Genomic DNA, 20,565 nt, shown 5'->3' with positions numbered 1-20,565 from the left:
CGAGTGTGCTGAAGCGTCGTCGATATTATTTTCTTTCCACCGCGTGTACGGTTATTGTTGTTACAGTATAGGTACTTATACTGTGTTTCAAGTTTAAACGTGTATTTTATTTTTTCTGTATTATTTATTTACTTCTAGGCCAACTAGTTTCGTACAAAGTTTTATTATATTTTTATTTTTATTATTTACGATCGTTTTAGGAATAAAACTAGTCAACACTTTTTTTTTTACTTTACGAGTTGTGTGTATAAATGATGCGATCCATTTTTATTCCTACACGCACGCACAGACACACAATATTTTACTTTCCCGCGCATATATATATATATATATATATGTATATAGGTATTCGTGCGGAAGAACGCGCTTATACAATAAATATCACCACCGCTGTAGTATTCCAACTGAATATTATAACACGTAGTTTCGAGTAACATATGCGTATATATATATACATATACAGTTAGATATTTTAAAAGTTTTTTAGAATGTGTGAACCGCCGTGTGTAACGTTTAACAAACGCATGTGTATACCATTTTAATAGTAATAATAATATGGTAATGCACGAGAGGCCGCCCATTAATCAAGTATAATACACATTGTACATTCAAGTGGTATTATATAGGTAGGTACTCAAACAAAAACACTTTTAATATTTTTCGAGATTTAACTAATCGAATAAATAAAATATAACTAATGGTCTGGCGGAAAAACGTATATATTCAATGACAGATGAAGCAGATTCATTTTGTAAACACATTGCCTCAAAAAGGTATACTGGCGTGTATATATGCATCTATACACATATAATATATTGAATAAGAGGTGAGTTTTCGCATTCTTGTTTACAACGAGTTACACGAAAATGTTTACTAAAACTTAAATGCGCTATACCTCTCAACTATAATATATAGGGCGTTGAACGAGTATTATTTTCATTCGGCCAAGTGTTGATGCACAATATAAACAAAATTCGAAAATTCTCTCAGCAAAATTTAGACTATACAAATCAACCGCCTTTGTATATAATATAAATCTTGTAGGTATATGTTGATCGAAATCTATATTTGTAAACATTTACATATAAGCTTTGCAATAAACATTCGATTAAAAAATGTCTTAACAAACAACGTGCACGTAAAATATTAAATCATATCGTAATTATTAAAAATATAATACTGTTCACACGCAATCGATTTTCAATTCGTAATTTGTTAGGTGTACACAATCTTTTTCAACTGCGAGTTAAAAATGTTAATTATTATTTCATTTTATTATTATATTGTGTCCATCAACATCGATTAACTCGTTCGAATACAGATGGTATTATGTGAATCGATGACGCCATATACCGTGAATACGTCTATTTCAAGGACTATATGCTCTATACGCATCGAATTAACACCGTGTGTATTAAGTATATATTGTCATCAATAGAAATTAAAAATAATTTTTATATTTAATAATTTTCTTTACTTTGCCCATTGTTGACGTAGGTAATTAAAACATATTCGCTAATGCTGTGTGTATATCGTGTACGTCGTTCACATATTTTCATATTGAATTACCAGACCTTCCTCGCTGCCATAGATTAATATGTCGAATTAATTGAATCGATCAGTCATAAGAACAAACGGAAATCATGTATTTATATATTTTAATATTTATAATATAAGTGTTATAGATACATAAACGGTAGTCGTTGCCTCAATGTTATATTATATTGTGTATAAAACACATAAAAACGCCTATTTTTTAGGTTAGTAAATCAATAATGTATAGCGTGCCTACTGCACCCGCGACTGTCATTATAATATACAATAAAGTACAATTACAAATCAGTGTACAATTTTCGATGGCATTAACGTTAACAACACGCATTGTATACATTTCATTGTGCAGCGGCATGCATCCATTATAGGTACCTTTGGATAGTGCGTATATATACCTTATATTATTATGTATTGTGTAATGAAAAAAAAAAAAACACTTAGACAAATGATTTAAATAAATTAGGCAAGACACACATCTAATTATACACATATAATAGTACTATAGCTGTATAATTATATATACCTATATATGTATTATTGAATTACATATAAAAGTGAAAACGCACGGACGTAGATAGGTACTCATAGTAATAAATAGACGTGTATGTAATTATTATACGCGTCATGTAGTAGCTGCAGATCGATTGTAGGCCTAGTGTGTTTGTGTGTCCTGCAAAAAATTGAGTCGTCGTGTGTGGGTAAAATATAAAGTTTATCGGTTAAAATATTTATGTGGCGTATAATCTAGAACAGTAGATCATATACTTTTTTGATGTTATTTATTTTCAGCTCTATAAATTTTGACTCGATAAACCAATAGCCTAATGCGTAGTTAGTGTATAATACCATGTCGGTGGCCGAAGATTTTCGATTCGAATAACCGCTTTATAATAAACCCTTTATTCATCAACATTGGATTGATTTCGAAACACACACACACACATATATATATAACATAATATATATAACATAATATTATAAACGGATTAGATTTTTGGTCTATCTCGTTAAATTTAATTATCATGCACACATAATACGCGACTCGCAATGTTTACCGTTTTGTTTAATTATGTTATTCTCAACATCAGAGTCCAGCGATGATATTATAGTACCTATGCATAGAACATATTATTATATTTGTACCTACCTATATACATATTAAATAAATTATAATTATCAAGTATGTACGTATTATGTATGTATATTTTATTACTATATTATGTATATTTAAGTAAGAGTGCGTGCGTATATAATAGTATTGCGACCCGTTTGCGAGACAGGCAACTAACCCGAAAAAAGAAAATAAATACATGAAGGACGAAGGTATATTATAGGCTCATAATATATGACGCCGGCGGAGACTACCCCGTGATTATATAGAGGACAGCCAACGCTCTATGTAAATTATAGGGTATCGGTGACGGCGATTAAGTCATAAAAAATAAACATATATATTTATAAATATTCACACACATACACATACATATATAGAGGAAGTTTACAGCCGCCGCCGTCTCGTTACGCGGCCTCGTCTCTGTATAACTCTAAACTTGTGTGTCTGTGTGCGTTATAATCCGTTGCGGCGACGGCAGCAGTGGAGGGCGTCCGACCAACTGCAGCGGGGGCCGCCGCCGTAATGGCGTCGCTAGTGACGTGATTGATGACGATATCGCGCTCATTACATTTATCGGTCGCAAAAAATTATAACATTTATAACAAAATCGTTTCTGCGACGATTAATCGGAATCGTTCTAAAAATCTCCCATCTCCATTAATATTAGAATATAGGTATTATTTTATAATATAATATAAGTCCTGTATGTGGCCGCGAGAATCTCAAACCAAAACAGTGCACCGAACTTTTCATCAAAAGCTATCCAAAAAAAGTGTTTAGTTATACTTAATATTTAAATTAAACGATTAGAAATTACAAATTTTTTTTCAATAATTTATGTTCTTTCAAACATAATTTTATTACTCAAAAAAACCGGCCTTTTTTATCCATTTAAGCTGTTTTTGTAAGTATAACTACTTGAGCGTGGTGACAACGGAGACAAATTAAAAATACGTGATCTCAAATGTATAATACATAAAATAAATTATTATATTATTATAGATATGATTATTACAGTTATTACAGTTAAACGTAAATAATTTTCCGGAAGTGTCGTTTTATGTCGCGTTTATCTTTTTTTCAACGCGTACATTTATTCATTCGTAAACGCGTCGTTTGAAAAAGAAAACGGCGCGCCAAAAGACTGAGACCCTACCGTCACCATACCCTCGGGACCCATATCGCGTACTTGTATATTGCACACAGTGCGCGCGCATGCATTTTTTAAACGCGCATAATTTTTTTATCGCCATAGTTCACCAATCCAGCGAATTTACATATAATACCCTCCCCGGTGGTGGCAAGGGCTACTAATCTATATACGCCGTAACGATATTATTATTCGCGCGCGCGCTATCCTTATTACTATGTATATTATTAGTGTCTTCGAGATTAAAAAAAAAAAGAAAAAACCTCCGACGGAATTTATACTGCAACAGTGCCGGCGGCGGAAGTTCTCTTTATTTTTCCATTGAGGTTTGTACACAAAGCCAATTAAAAATAAGACGTGGCACGCTGCTAGTAGAGAGTAGTGGGACGGACGAGGGGCGCGGTAACGGGGGTGGTGGCTCGTTATGTTTATTGGCCCTGCGCGCATTATCTTTACCCCGCACCCTAGCGCGGTCCATGGAAGCTAGCTCGATCGCGCACGCGTGCGCTCACTATCTGTTATTCTCTCTGTAAAATCCCCGCGATTTTTTTTCCTCCTCGTTTCGCTTGTCACCTTTTCCTTCCCATAGCAGGAGTTTCCTATATAATATGTATATACGCACCGCCCGCCCGTTAATTTAAAACGTGTTTCACATAATTTTTGTCACGTTTTTAGAATATAGATATAGATATATATATATATATATATATACAATCTATACATAAAGGTATACTGCATTTATACACAAAACTATACATATTATATATATATATATATATAGACCTCCCGAGTTTTTATTTTTGTCACGACCCGCAACTGCAGTATATACATATTTTCTATCCCTTGTATGGCGGCGGCGGGTCTTTCCCACTCTGCCGCCGCCGCACAACATTATTAACCATCGCGGCCGGTTGATTTATCGGTCAAGTTTAATTGGATTTTGAGTGGATGGTGGTGGCGGGTACGAAAAACATGGGAGAGAGAGAAAGAGAGAGAGAGAGAGAGAACCGCGCGCTTGCGTCGTATACACCAAAGTCACCCGCAAGTGCGTCGGCAGTGGGTGGTTTACCGGGACCCGGCCGATAAGGCGCACCTCGCCTGCCCTCAGCTCGGCACGCATTATTCGTTTTGCCAAAAACTCGTTTACGAGGTGTGAATAAATCAACTGGAATTATTGCGCCGGATTCGTATATTTAGATTTGCCACGCTCCGCGCGTATAAATTATATATATATATATATATGTCAAATGTACTTACGCTGTTCGGCTTTTTTCCCCACTCAATTTTATATTTTTGCGTAGTGGTGGCCATATGACTATATAATATATTATGTTCAATCACATAATCACATTGCAAAATAGTTATTTTTGGATAAATCCGTAATAATAGCGCTTATTATTATTATATACGCCGTGTTATATACTACCTATATTTACTGAAAATTTAAAGCAGCAAAAAAAAAAAATAATAAACGATTTCTATGAATACATTTTTTTTTTTTTTTTTGTTCACCAATCGTGGTTGAATTGATAAAACATGCTAACACTTCTATACATAGGTGTGATTCTGAGTGAATTAGCGTGAGCATTCGACCCATAGTCTGGAGTGTCTGAGAAGTTAGCTTAAAAGTTTTCTAGCTGCACGGTTCAAATACTCCGGAACGCACACTTATATATAAAATAGCCATACTCGAAAGTAGGTGTCTATACATATACAGTTTTGTCCCTTCGCAAATTCAATGATGACCTTTGGACGAAAGTACCTACTTTAATTCAATTCCAAGAAATTGCACGGCAGTGTTCATGTAACTTAGAACTCCTTCAATCCGTCTAGTTGATTCCGTATTTATACATTTACGTGCTTAAGCGTATACTCAGCGCATGCAGTTGTAATATTCCCCCTAAATAAAAATTAAATTAACTTTCTAAACGACCGCAAACGAGATTAGAGTGCTACGTTTTTCGACAACGCGTAATTTTCTTCAAACCGTCATTTTCGTATTTTCTATTCATGTAAAATAGAATATTATAACTATAATATGTTTATGTATAAGATGTATGTGCCTATATATATATTTTTACTAAAAAAAAAAATAATATTCCTTACTTATCTATATACTTATTAGGTATATTATATAATATTACTTGCACCAAAATTACTACAAAGTAAATATTCCATTTTATTTTTTTTTTTGAAAAATCGCCGTGGAAAAGAATTAATATGCTTAATAAGTATTATTTTGATATGAATATTAAAATAATACAATTTTATTATATTTAACAAAATAAATATCTATATATAAAAATAGTATCATGCGTATAACATAATGATTTAAAAAAATAATTGATAGGATAAATTGCAATAGCTAATAATGAGCGTGAGTTTAAGATGAGATCTAAAATTTAAATAGGTAGGTACTTATGAATAATAATTACAGTATTTCGATCTTTATTTGGTAAACAAGAATATTAGATTGTATGTAGATATTAGATATTTCTAAGAAGTTTTATACTTGAAACGAAAATATTTCTCCGTGAAAAAAAGCCTTTGAGGGAGTTAATTAGACGTTCATAGTTATTATTATATGATATATTATTATATTATAATAATAATATTTTTTTGCGTAAAAAAGAGCGTACATTGCTAAACTTTTTGTTTCATATTTTTATACTTAAAGTAGTATACAAGTACATAATATATCAAATAAATTTTGGGTAACAAAATGAGTAGTTGTTTTTCCACGTCCAGGTAAATAATAAGACAATTACCGATATATATTATATAAATATACTTTTAGCGCCTTGAACCCGTCTATTTCAGATTTATTCCTCTACACATTGTGTTTATTTGTGTGTGTGTGTGTGTGTATGTGTGTGTTTAGATGCAAGAGAAAAATGATTTTTAGAGAGGGATAGGGTTGAACTACAGCCCCTGGGTGTCACGAAACAGCGGCAGCGGTAGCAGTGTGTACTGAAGAGTACCCAACCTTCTACATAAATACAGACTTGGTTTGTGTACCTATACGACCTATAACATAACCTTCGCCCCCGTCGGTCGTGCGACGATTTCACCACTTGACATTTTCGTCCCGGAACAATAAACGTTATTGTCTCGTTTCCGACCAATGTACCTTACTATTATACTATTCTACATGATAATAAACATACAATATCTCTTACATGGTATACTATATTATATTATAGATAATGTGTATATATAATAAAAACATCACTGCAATCCACCAAAGCACAGTGTTTATAATGTAATAATATAATATTTTTCATCGTAACCCGCGCTTTCAAAACAAAAGTCGGCACCATATACTATTAAATATTGTACATTTTAATTTTTTAATGACGAAATTACAAATAAAATAAAAATGATTATTTTGGAGCCATAATACACTAAATGTATAAATTCATAACAATTCGATGTCCCTAAAATATCTAGGTATAACGTCATATTTATATAAGATGGTAAGGTAATGACGAGGAATTTCAATGAAGTATGTGTCATAAGCATATAATTATTAATACCTATATAATATTAATATGTCAGCGTGCGATAAAAAACAACATAATTTTTTATTTGCTGTATACTCGAAAGAAAATGACCGCACATGTACATAATAATGCATACAATATAACATTATAACATTTAAAACATATATACAAACGATAAGACGTAGGCACATTAAAAGTTATTGTTATTGAGCAGTGTTTTTACAAATAATATTGTATTATAACATAATAACTAGTGCTAGTGTACCTTTCACACGCACAATACACTAATTAGTAATATTTTTAAAACCAATTATTATTTTTAAAAACGGTCTTGAAACACAGTGATTGTAGCAGTAATTACGCACAATCAATCATTTTCGTTTTTACATAATTATAATATATACATAATTCGTGACACACGTACGTATTAATAACGTAGTAAAATATAAATCATAGCAATCATGCGAATGCAGCAATATATATAATGTCTTAACCCCTTTGTTTCGACACTCGTGTCACGCCAGATTAAGTTCTGTGTGTATAATAACGTCTTATTGTTGCCGGACAACCCTCCTCGGTGGTTTAGAAAACCCAATGACGCTAAGATACGATTCGCTAATAACACAATCTTGGAGTGTGCGGCGATGATCCCCTGGTTCTGCAGCCACCTCGCTATTTAATATGCAAGTCCTTCATAGTTTATTACCATCAGATATAACCAATTTGCTTATTATAATTTTCGCAGATAAATTACGACGAGGTTGTATACCGCAACTCGCCTCGGTGCATAAATCGGTGGCCGACCAGGCTCGCTCTAAAATTAGACCTTAAAATCCATGATAAAAAAAAATAACAATAATAAAAAAAAAAAAAAAACATTATGCGCACTGAAGGGAGGGGGGATAACGTTATTATTCACTAAAAAACCCAACACACACACATACACAATGCTTCAGTGCTGCAAGATACAAGAATTATATCTAAGAACCAAGATAATTTACAAATAATAAATGGTATATTATAATGTTATAATTAATATTATAATGTCGTGCAATTTAATTTTCTAAAAATATGTATGATATATTATCGTCGAAAATTTTTCTTTCCCCATATATTTTATGTATAAGTATAACATGTATATACTTATGCACGTATGTATGTATGTATGTATGTATGTATGTATGTATGTATGTATGTATGTATGTATGTATATCGTATATGTATGCTTTAAGTCCTAATTTATACGAGGTATACATTAATCGTCTGTTATATGTGGCCAAGTACAGAACTCTAGTTTGGGTTACCATACGCACATAGGATATAATATATAACCTATACCTATTACCAACCCACTTATATACGTATATATTATATTGTGGTGTAAATGAGATATCTCTATAGGCGTTCATTAGACTGGTGAACGCGGCCATTCAATCGGTAAATACATTTTATCCACTGCCACTACAACCACCCGTTTATACTTTATACAGTAATATATATATATGCTAATTGTAAATCGCTGTGAATTAGTGCAAGAACGGCATAGTTTATATGCTACGCGCGAGGGATTGGGTGTATAATATATATTATACAGCTACCAGATTCTGTCACATAAACATTCCAGTGAGTAAAAAAACGAATTTGCATTTTTCTTTTTCAATCATCCGCGATCGAACACCTCGTTGTTATAATTATTATGATAACATTTTTTTATTATATTTTAAGTTGATATTTTTATGTTTTATTATTTGACCGCATTCCTGTGTATATTCATATTATAAATACATTTAATACAAGTATGAAGGATATATGTGGCAACGATTTGATAATATAAAACATTATAACTATAATATTATGCAGAATCTGGGAGTAATAAAAACAAAAGTTAAATCTTATACTATAGCTATATTGTTATTATTTTGTCATTATATAGGCCCTTTTATTTATTACTTCCGTAGTTCCGTCACTTATCAATTTACCAAACTCCGCAAAGATATTACACCGAGAAAGTATTTACATATTTTTTAGATTTCGCATTAGTCTACGCTCTATAAACACCAGTAGCATTATATTATAAAAGGGATCAGAGGATTTACTTATATCAACACAATAATTTATTATTTTTTTAGAATAACCATTTTTAATAAAATCCTTTTCAAGTTTAAAAATTGCCATATGTTCTCCTAGTTTTGAATGACTTTCAACTATACAGCCGCGAGCTTTATAATAGCTTTAAATGAGGATTTACTTTAACGTCCGTGAGGCCGCCACCATCATCATTACCATGTATTTAAAGATAATGTCAGTATAATATTCCATATTATATTTTAAATATTTTTTGTAAAAGAAAGGAAAAAAGAAAAAATATTTGTTCAAATTGTCTTCACCCAGCTAAATATACGAGTCCTGCAATCTCTATATGGATCCCGCCCGGGTCACCGAACATATTGTTCATAAACTTGCATCCCCTTAAATATTCTTCGACATTTACTCTGCATACGCTCAAAAATACTATACAAACTCAATTTCAGATCATCTATGTTCCTAAAATTTAAAGGCTGACGGAACTGTTGTTTACGATTTTTTTTTCTTTGGCAGCAGTTAAAACACCATTCGGTATAGCGTGTAAGTTTTCCGGCAATGCCCACAATAAAATACCATTAATACCTCTATGCGTGCTGTATTATACACTCGACGGCTGTGCAGAGATGCCGTGGCGACGACGGGTTAGATGGCAGCGTCTTGTCGTCGTAGTCGTCGGGTTAGCCGACAGTGTCTAGTCGTCGTACCTATGCGGCAGGACCGGTTTCCCTTCAACCGCCGCGCACCATTGCCGAGACGACGCTTATAATAATATGATAAACTGTTTTATAACATGGCGACGGTCGTAAAACTAGTTTTTCCAAAGGCATACACACACGCACAGAGACCTCCGGCTCACGGCGAATCCGCCGCTCTCCCGACTTCTTCCCGCTACAGGTACATCATACAACATTATACATACATACGCAAAACGTTTTATCCGAGTACATAATATATATTTAATATATACGTCTTATACATAGGTATATATCATGAATGTGTCGTGCAAGTGTTTTGAATTACGGTTTACGATCAGATTATTATTTTTTTTGAAATATGATTTTTTCACATAATAAGCGTGCGCCGGTTATACGTACGTTTACATAATTATATTATTTTGAAATTTAAATTATAAAACATTGTTCGACAATGCACCCATTAAATACTAACATATACATATATTATTATATCTGATACTTCAATATTTTATATGTGTGTGTGTGTGTGTGCATGTATATAAAGCGCAAACCGAACAAACACGTAATAATAAATTTTATATTCGTCTGTATGATATTTTTTCATACGTTATAACCTGCGAAATAATTTGGTTTTAAACAGAATTAGGTATAATACGTGTACGCACGTATAACTGCATAAATACATAATTTGCCAAATTTTAAGACGGAACCTCGCTCATCAATTAAAATAATAATAAATATTACAATATGTATTAATATAGTAACGAAGTGTATATATAGTTAAAATATGCAATGTTTTTATACAGACTACGTAGGTACTCGGTATCAAAATATTATGCATACCTACGATATAATTATAAATATTTCGTAACTATATTATTATGCGGTATTAAAGAATTGTTCACGGAGAATAGTTAAAATTAAGATTTTCGCTTTTTGAGTTCAATAATGTATAATAATATGAGGGATACGTCTCGTATATGCATTATATTTTCATTTAATATTTTAATATACGGTCGAGAGGCGTGTGTATAAACGTTCGCACAAAGTTTCCTAACTAATTAAAGTTTCTCATTGTATAACACAAGTTTTTTAATGTAACATTAATCGGGCCTTGTTTCACTAAAATTATTAATTTTCTGCAAAATCAAATTTTCTTTGTTATTGTTATATTAATAAAAGAAACATGTTTTTAAGTAAAAGTCTTTAGTTTTATACGTTACAAATCTCAAGAAAATATCAAAATAAACCTCATGCTTACTGATATAAAAAAAACATACACGTATACTATTATAATATATTAAACAATATTATTTTGTAGATACTTTTACGTAATATATGCTCCCACGACACTTCTGGTTTTCATGTACGTGGGGATTTTTTAGCTTTCATATGTGTAATGCGAATAAAAATTTTATTATTCCAAAGCCATCCGGTAAATCTACTATTGCAATATTTTGTAATAAACGATATTTATGTAATATATCATAAACAATATTATTGGTCATATTATTATTATACGTATTTATGTATTAAATGTAGGTACAATCGAATTGCTGCAAGTATATAATTTAATAATGATGTCTCATGGTTTATGTCCTCCACCTTTAAAATTTAACCTTAAAATCTTAAAATTACAAAAATAAACAATACTTAACTTGGTAAGTGTATATTATGTTTTATATAAATGTACGATCCGTCGAAACAAATGCATAAGTCACGACATTACGCCACCGTCACTTTTTCACCGGAGAATTCGCCACCGTACTTACGTTCCGGAACGACAAACTTGAAGGTATAAGAAAAAAAATATTTATATCCGTATAAAAAAGATCCACCCTCTCCGGTCGTAGAACGACACCTCGAATATCCGGTTTGTTTTTCTGATTCCACAACCCTCCACTCTTATCGCAGTCGTTCGTTCATCACATCTTATACCGTGTACATATATATAAGCCAGGCCAACGGCGGCAACGGGGTAATTTAATTCTTTTCCCCGGGGTCGCGTACTTCACCGCCCCCGCTGGATGCTGGGCACGGGACTGGTGGGGAGGCACGTATATAAACCATCCCTCGAGCAGCGCGGGACCCCTTCGGCGAAATTCCTCCTCTGAATCGCGCGCGAATTGCAGCGAATTTATATATATATATATTTCTTGGGTTGTCGCGAGAGCTGGAAATTTATGCCGTTACTTTAATTGGTTCGGGAGCACAATGTCTGGCCGATTTCCCCGGTCTACTCAGCTTGCTTGTCCTCCCCGACCGTCGTCACAGGCCCTCTATACTCTAATTCTTTATACACGTACTCACACACACTCACGACTCCGACATCCAATTTGTTGGTATAAAACGTATTTATACTTATGCGTGTGTATGTACGTAGTCTGCCAGAAGTCTGAATAATAATACACCGCCGCCGGTGAGCTAAACCCCTGTTGGCCGTAAATCAACCCTGTGTATAGTTGTACGAGTTATTTTATTTAGATCGTGTGTATATACTAACACGCGCGCACCTTCTATTCCCGTGTTTATATACATTTCGTTTCTGCGCTGTATATATACTCGCGTTCAATTATGCAAATTCTCAGCTCATATCGCGAATATTATATATATATAACACATATAAGGTATACGCTGCAACCAGCAATTTACCCTTCGGTACCTATATAATAATATAATATCTCATCCATATATATTAGCTTGAGGCGCGTGTGAAATTTATATTTTACCTACATGGCTGTAGTTTATATCTGCGAGTAGTCGATATAATTTATTTTTGTAATGTTTTGTACGACAGACGTTTGAAAAATAAAAGAGTAAACGAAGATCTTTTATTCATAATAGAAAACAATATAGCATCTTTGACCGCAGACCATATCGTATACATATATGTATATATTCGTTTAATACCTTTATTAGGTATATTATTAAGTATAATAGGGATTATCGTGTGGTGTATACGCAACAGATAGCCGTTTTTTTTCAAATCTCTACTTTTAGCCCATTTCTGACTCAAACGAGTTCCGAGAGAACCGGAGGGAATGTTTACGATCAAAAATGCGATTTTCAACAAGGTAAAGAAGTACACTCCAAATCAGACGTCATGCGCTCCCCATCGCACGCCGCATATAATAAAATTCTATTTACATTATATACATTTATGTCCATATATCCCAGTAGGAGTGTATACTATTCGGAATATTCTTCCTTCTTTCTTTACGTACGTTATACAATATAATATGTATATGATATATTTATATATAATGAAAACGTAAACGTGTTTGTTCGGCAGAAAGATTCCCGCTGCAACGGGTCTTGAGGACAATATACAATAACGCAGACCCACCGTCACGAATATATACCGTTATATAGATGATAATGTTTAGGACATATCATTATAATTTATAATATCCTTTTTCTCACTTTTATTCTGTTTAGAATTCAACGCTAAATGTAGGTGCGTAAGGTGTTACTTGTGTCGTATATTATATTATATACAAATATAAATTGAGTAATAATACGTAAAATAATATACCTAATAATGTTTTCATCGCCAAATGGCAGTCTCGGCAATGTTTATTATAATATACCTGTGCAGGCGTATATATCTGTTCGTTGTAAATAATCTTAGCGCGTTTAATAAGACATCCAATCGTTCGACACCCAATATACGTATATAGAAGGCGGTGAACGGGCGTGTATATTATAATAACAATATTATTATTATTTTTTTATTACAACCACAAATGAATACATTATTATGATTTAAACGCCCGAGCATGGTTTATAATATGTAGATATATTATCTTATATATCGCGCGTAGGCGCTCTTCCTTCGCTTAAATATCCTGACATGTATAGCAGCGTGGCGTGGAATGGAAAAAAAAATCATATTTTCCCTTTCTCTCTTCTATCATGGCCAAAATGAGATCGATACTGTAGCATCTCATACATATTATAATTTATAATATATATTATATACGATACATATTTAACTGTATCATTATATATAAACATATATGATACAATATATATAGCTACCGCTGTACCGCGAGCAAACAGGGTTAACCATAGTCACAATATATGCGATTTATATTTTTAATCAATTTATTGAAATAATTAAATTATATTATTACCATTATCATTATATTATACATATGTGCCTATTAAACCCATATACAGATATAAATTCGGCAGGAGACATCTGCAGTGCGGATATACAAATAAATATAAGAATGAAATCCGCAATCATTGGTAATAATACGTGGTCTGCAAATGTATCCAATCGTTTTACTGGTCAGACGTAAATCTGTATTACATATATATATGTGTGTGTGTGTGTGTGAGTATGTATTTAACGCGCGTCCAATTAACAAAAAAGACCGTATTGGTAAAAGTTTCTTAAGTGTTATTATTGTATCGCTTCCCGCAGTGATGGTATACCTATGGGTGAAATAAGTATCCTAATATATATACTTTATACTTATACTATGTGTATGTTATCTATATACTTATATACACGAACCGAAAACTTATAATACGACTGATCACGAGCGGACGACGTCCGTTCGTATCTATGGGGGACCGCCGACTAAATTTATCGACGGTTGCGGCCGAAAAGGTAAAATCTTACGGCACACGCCACTATATACGCGCGTTTACGTACCCACACACACATATATACATATACATACTGACATAGGGTTCTTAATCGGATTATATACCATTATACCTATAGGACTTTTATAGCGCGTGCGAATTAAACGGAAGGCGTCTCTCTCCGGCAACTCACTCCTCGCTCCTCCCCACAAATGCCACCGTCTTCTATAATCTTTGTTAATCGCGTCCATCGCCGCCACCGTGGTCCAATATATAGGTATATATATATTTAAGTAGAAATGGGTTCATCCCACTTACGCTGTACACACACTCACACACTAGTGCGTTTGTCCACAAATTCAATTATTTACTTTGGCTTGTGGAACGTGTCCAAACGCCAAGATTTTTCGTCGTTTCGATATTTTTCACTATTTCCCCATACATACATATAACGCTCTGCAAAACAATCTACTCTATGTGACTAGTGTGAAAACCCTTTGCCGCTGCCTTAAATATAAAACCAATGTTAGGAAAATTTCCAAAAAAAAATATGTATAAATATACGTGTATACTCGTATACATTTCGATGTGTGCACATATGAATTAAAAATTCTTAGTCCATGAAATGTGTGCACTTCAGACTGGTATCATGTGGCCGTCACTGAGACTCACTTTTTATTTTCGGATGCCGCGTGACGTCACGAGTCCCCAACATGGCCGTAACTCACCGGTCCGACATCATAAATCAATTGCATGGCCGCTCACCCGCGTTCACATCGCCACCAGAGTCGTCGAATAGGTATATCCAATTGGCGCAGAATCCCCACTGATGATATACTTGTATTGTATGATCGCCATTAGTGATTTAGTGATGCATCTCATCATCATCATATTGTACACAGATATTTGGTTTTTATTCCTCCGAAGTTGCGTTGTTTTTACACCACGGTTCACATATTACTATAAAATAATATAATATGTAACTGTAGTATTCTTTACTTACGACATGTACTTGTTTAAAAAAAAAAAGTCCCGAATCTAGTCACGATCGGCATAAAGTAATTGTACTAGAACACTATAAAAAAGTATTAAAAATAAATTAATTTACGAAAATAATGTTTTTATGTTATGGTACCTATAATGTATGCAATATAATATTATTTATACACAATAAAACCCGTGAAGTCCTTGCAGTAAAGGTAAACATTGTGTTTAATAAATATTTTGTTTCGCTATCATAATATTATATCATCGCAGATTGCTGAACTCTACACATCATTTAATTTCGATGAGTATATCATATATGCATTATTCATATAGATAGAAGATACCTACTATATCATATATCATGATGTGCGTTATATATATATGTATCCCTTAACGAATAATTTAATCAATTGGTAACGAATTTGAAACGAGACGTGTCGGAAAATTATGTATATATTGAATCCGAAGTTAATTCATATCATAAACCTGTTTTTTCATATGAAAATTGTGGTAAGACTATAGCGATCGTTAAAATAAACAACCATGTCAAACATATATACGTTATTACGCAGACTTCGTTATTAAGTGTTTGATATTGATTTGTAATTACATTAATGTGGTTGTGTATATTAAATCGTTTAATTTCTTTTATACTTTATATAAAATTATACATGATGATTTACGATGTAAATCGTACACTTCACAGAGCACGCACGATATGCATCTATACATATAACGTGATTTTAAATTTAAAAAATAATTTATTCGTAAACTGATTGTAAAAAATATTATATTACAATTATAATATTATTACACACTAAACGAATAAACATGAATAATTATTTTTTTATGTACATATTATAACGCGTACAATATCATGTATGCTAACGCGCACGTTTGCGATTCTAAAGATTGATCCTTTATGTAATATAAAGTATTTAATGTATATATCTAATAAAAAGTGATAAAAATATTCGGTGATATTGAATTGAGTCCATGCTACTTTCATGTTTTTAAATTGAGTCCATATAGATAAAATGTTATAACTACCTATTTAGCCGGTAACACACAATTAGTTAATACACTTACATACTTAAATATATTAAATTATTACAAGTGAAAAATGGAGTGTATGTTTAGATATTCACCCGTAAAATAATTATTTCTCCTCAAACAATTTTTAATATTTTCAATTTTATTAGATTTCCAAAAATAATAAAATAGTAGTATGTACTTGAAATTTCCAAATTATTGTTTTCTATACCTATATATTATAATACAATTTTTACACTTTTTAAAATATTTATATAGATATGACAAATTTTCAATTGTTTTTAGTATTTTTTTTTTTTTTTTTATAACTGTCGATAAAATTGTATTCTCTAGGTAAAAAGTACCTATATTTATTGTTATTTTTAATATTTTTTAATTAATTGACTCTTAATACTTATTATTACAATTATTAAAGAAAAAGACTCAACTCCGCGAATAACCTAACAATATTGGTTGGACCCATCTCCAAGAACCTAAAAGTATTTGCGAAACTCAATTCATTATTTGGATCTCAATTCAATGTTATCCAAAATATTTACAGCTCATTCTAAATGTCTCATAAATTTCCTATAGAATATTGTGGTTTGCTATAACAGACTTAACGGTTAAAATATTTATTAACAAATACGTACGCATTACGCACCTATCGTTTGATAGGTTCAATAGATGTTTATTAAATTAACTCAATAATTTAAGCATAGGAAATGAATAGATATAATAAATCTACTTGGTACTTAATATTAAATATATATTACACGGAATTTGATGATTTCGTTACAACTGAATTATGGTGCAGGTCGCAATTATATATGTTGATATAATTTAATATATTTAATATATGCGTAAACTTTTTGAAAACTATACTATAAAAATTTGATGTGTATAATATAGATGTACCTAATCCATCTATACGTTATACTTACAACGGATATATTTACTCTACGTATATTAAAACAATTAGTTAATATCTTTTGTTTTCTGTTTCAGGAGCAAACGGACTCAGACGCCGTGGTCGACAAACGTACACCAGATACCAGACCCTTGAGCTGGAAAAAGAGTTCCACACCAACCATTACCTGACACGCCGACGGCGGATAGAGATGGCGCATGCGCTGTGTCTCACCGAAAGACAGATAAAGATATGGTTCCAAAACAGGCGAATGAAGCTGAAAAAAGAGATACAGGCCATCAAAGAGCTTAATGAGCAGGAGAAACAAGCGCAAGCGCAGAAGGCCGCCGTGCTGGCAGCCGCTCAGGCCGCTGGTGATCGCTAAAAGAAAAAACGGATAACACTTTTTTTTTAAACTACCCCCGACCTATTATATACGAGTTATCATTAATTTTCCTTATCGTTTTATTATTTTTATTTTATGTTTTACCCCCTTCGTCGCCATATTTTTTTAACGTTTTTATTTCTGTACATAAATTTGTAATTTTCGTTTTTTTTTTTTTTTTTTTTATCCATACAACTTTATAATATAATATTATTATATTATATGCTATTGTCGCGCGCGCGACCATCGTGTTTGTTTCTAGTTGTGTTCATGTATAATTTTGTATATTATCCCCTTTATATATTATTATAAAATAATGTATTCATAAGGTTTATATCGCTTTTTTCATTATATATATATTTTAAATATAATATTGTAAATGTAAATACGAAATCTATATACGTAATAAGTGTGTTTAATCACCTTAACTCCCCCCCCAACTACGCTCGTCACCCAGAATCGTCCCAAAGATAAACCGCGCGGCCAAGCTCGTCGCCTGACGCAAAAACGATGGCAACGAAATTCGCATCGCGAAAAGAAGACGTCACCGTCGCCGCCATCGCCGAGACAAGACAAGCACTGCTTTTGCCGCTGCTACAAGATTGCCGGAATGCCACGCGCACACGTAATCCTATTCGAATCCTTCAGATCGCGATCACCAGGTAAGAGGACGACCGCATTTTTAAATACATTTTTCAATACATATAAATAGATATAGAACATGCATATAACAATATACATAGGTATACGTTTAAGTGTGTGTATATACCATAGGCATTATACAAAATATTTATATACCTATATATTATATAAATATTTTTTCACCCCCGAACCACCATCGTCCGCGTCCGGCTTCATGACATTTCGAGAATTTCGTTCTTTTGTTTCAGGCAATGCTGTTGCACATGCTGCAGCGTTGTCGGAATAATTGATCAGTGACGGTTGGGCCCTCGTACACGTGTGTGCGAGAGCGGCGGCGATGGCGACGAAAAAAAATCGTCAGCCGTCGCGGCCTTATGGAGTCTTTGGCTCGAGCGTTTCAATTTGTCCGGTCACCACAAAAACTAGTCGCTATATTATATTATACAGACGTCCCATGCGCCCGAGGGTCTCCGGTGTTATTATATTATTACTATTATTTATTTTTTTTTTTTTTAAATAAACCAGAAATGCCAAATTTGGTACCGTCCTTGTCGGTATTTAGACGTGTATAATTTATTTTTTCTATATTTTACTGCATATGTTATTTCATGTTATCGCCGACCGTATAATATGTCATCTATGACTGCACAGCCGAAAAATAAACGAGAGTTCTATAGCAATCGTGCTGCAAACGTCATTATTTATATCGCAGAAAAGTCACTCTAAATATTACGTATCATAAAGTCGAACGTATATTCGATTGAAATGTTGAAGATAAAACTATAACGCGTGAAAAGTAAAAAAAAAATATAGATAAACATAGATAGTCGGGATTTTCTTTCATTAATAACCATCACGAAATATTTGTGTATATATTACACCTATACTCGTAATATTATAATAAAATAGAATGAATTATACAATTTTTATTTTTATTTTTTGAAAATTAATAAAAAATAATTGATGTAATTGCCGGTAGAAAAACGATGTATCATTATCGAATAAAAGAAATATATCATATTTTAATGCATTATTATTTTATATTGCAGGACACCTTTGTGTGTCATACTCGTCACGCGCGTTAATGTATCTCTTTAACAGTCGCGATACATAATAAATTATAATAAATGGATGAAAATCGAAAACGTGAAACTATATTTTATAAAATCATATAGGTTATATAACATAATATATTAGTAATGCACAATGCCACAATGATAACCACGATGGTACCCGACATCACTCCGGTAGCTGCGGTTATAACAAGTTTTCGTCCAGTCTCGGGTTTTGATTTTTGCGATATATTTTTTTTTTTTATCTATCGATGTTCGCCAAGTTTATACGACCGACCGGTGGTCGCACACAATAATAAATGTCGTATATAGCAGTGTACAGTCATCGTTGTCGATATAGAATCTCACATAATATAACATAAAACGCCACCGGACAAATTATCGTATTTTATTATTTGTTTACGCATATTGTAACCTACGTATAAACCAATTCAGTCTTATGCCGGCGATAAACACGTTCCGTCAAACATGTTAATCAATATAATATATTATAATATCCGATTCTAATTGTATTCGGTATATTCTATATTGGTTGAGTAATATGCATTAAATATACGATATCCTATATGCCGCTGGAGACACCACATAAATATTATAACATATAAAAACCGTACCACCACCGTCACTAACACTCGATATATGTGTATTTACATATATATATATATACACATTATGTATGTATTTATACATACATTTATACTCACGTATATAGTTTCGGAATAACTTCATTCAGAAGCTATCGGATCGTAAAAAAAAATCGAAAAGTACACACACATACACACTGCAATTGTCGTGTACTCAAGAGTTATGCCGCCGGGACATGTTATAAGCGCGTA

At 32.6% G+C, this 20,565-nt stretch overlaps 1 protein-coding gene across 1 annotated transcript in view; it reads left to right on the top strand.

Annotated features, from left to right (window-relative positions):
* Positions 1 to 18,104, top strand: part of LOC112603503 (homeobox protein abdominal-A homolog) — a 65,568-nt gene extending 47,464 nt beyond the window's left edge. The window contains exon 2 of the mRNA XM_025352099.1: positions 17,728 to 18,104. Within this exon, the coding sequence (XP_025207884.1) occupies positions 17,728 to 18,014 (287 nt within the window). The 3' untranslated portion in view covers positions 18,015 to 18,104. The remainder of the gene's footprint in view (positions 1 to 17,727) is intronic.
* The last annotated feature ends 2,461 nt before the right edge of the window (positions 18,105 to 20,565 follow it).

The sequence above is a fragment of the Melanaphis sacchari genome, unplaced genomic scaffold, assembly GCF_002803265.2.
Source record: "Melanaphis sacchari strain LSU unplaced genomic scaffold, SCAv2.0 Contig0_pilon_pilon, whole genome shotgun sequence".
In the NCBI taxonomy this organism is placed as follows: domain Eukaryota; kingdom Metazoa; phylum Arthropoda; class Insecta; order Hemiptera; family Aphididae; genus Melanaphis; species Melanaphis sacchari.
Note: the sequence above shows the minus strand (reverse complement) of the source record. Positions and strands in the feature narration are given on the sequence as shown.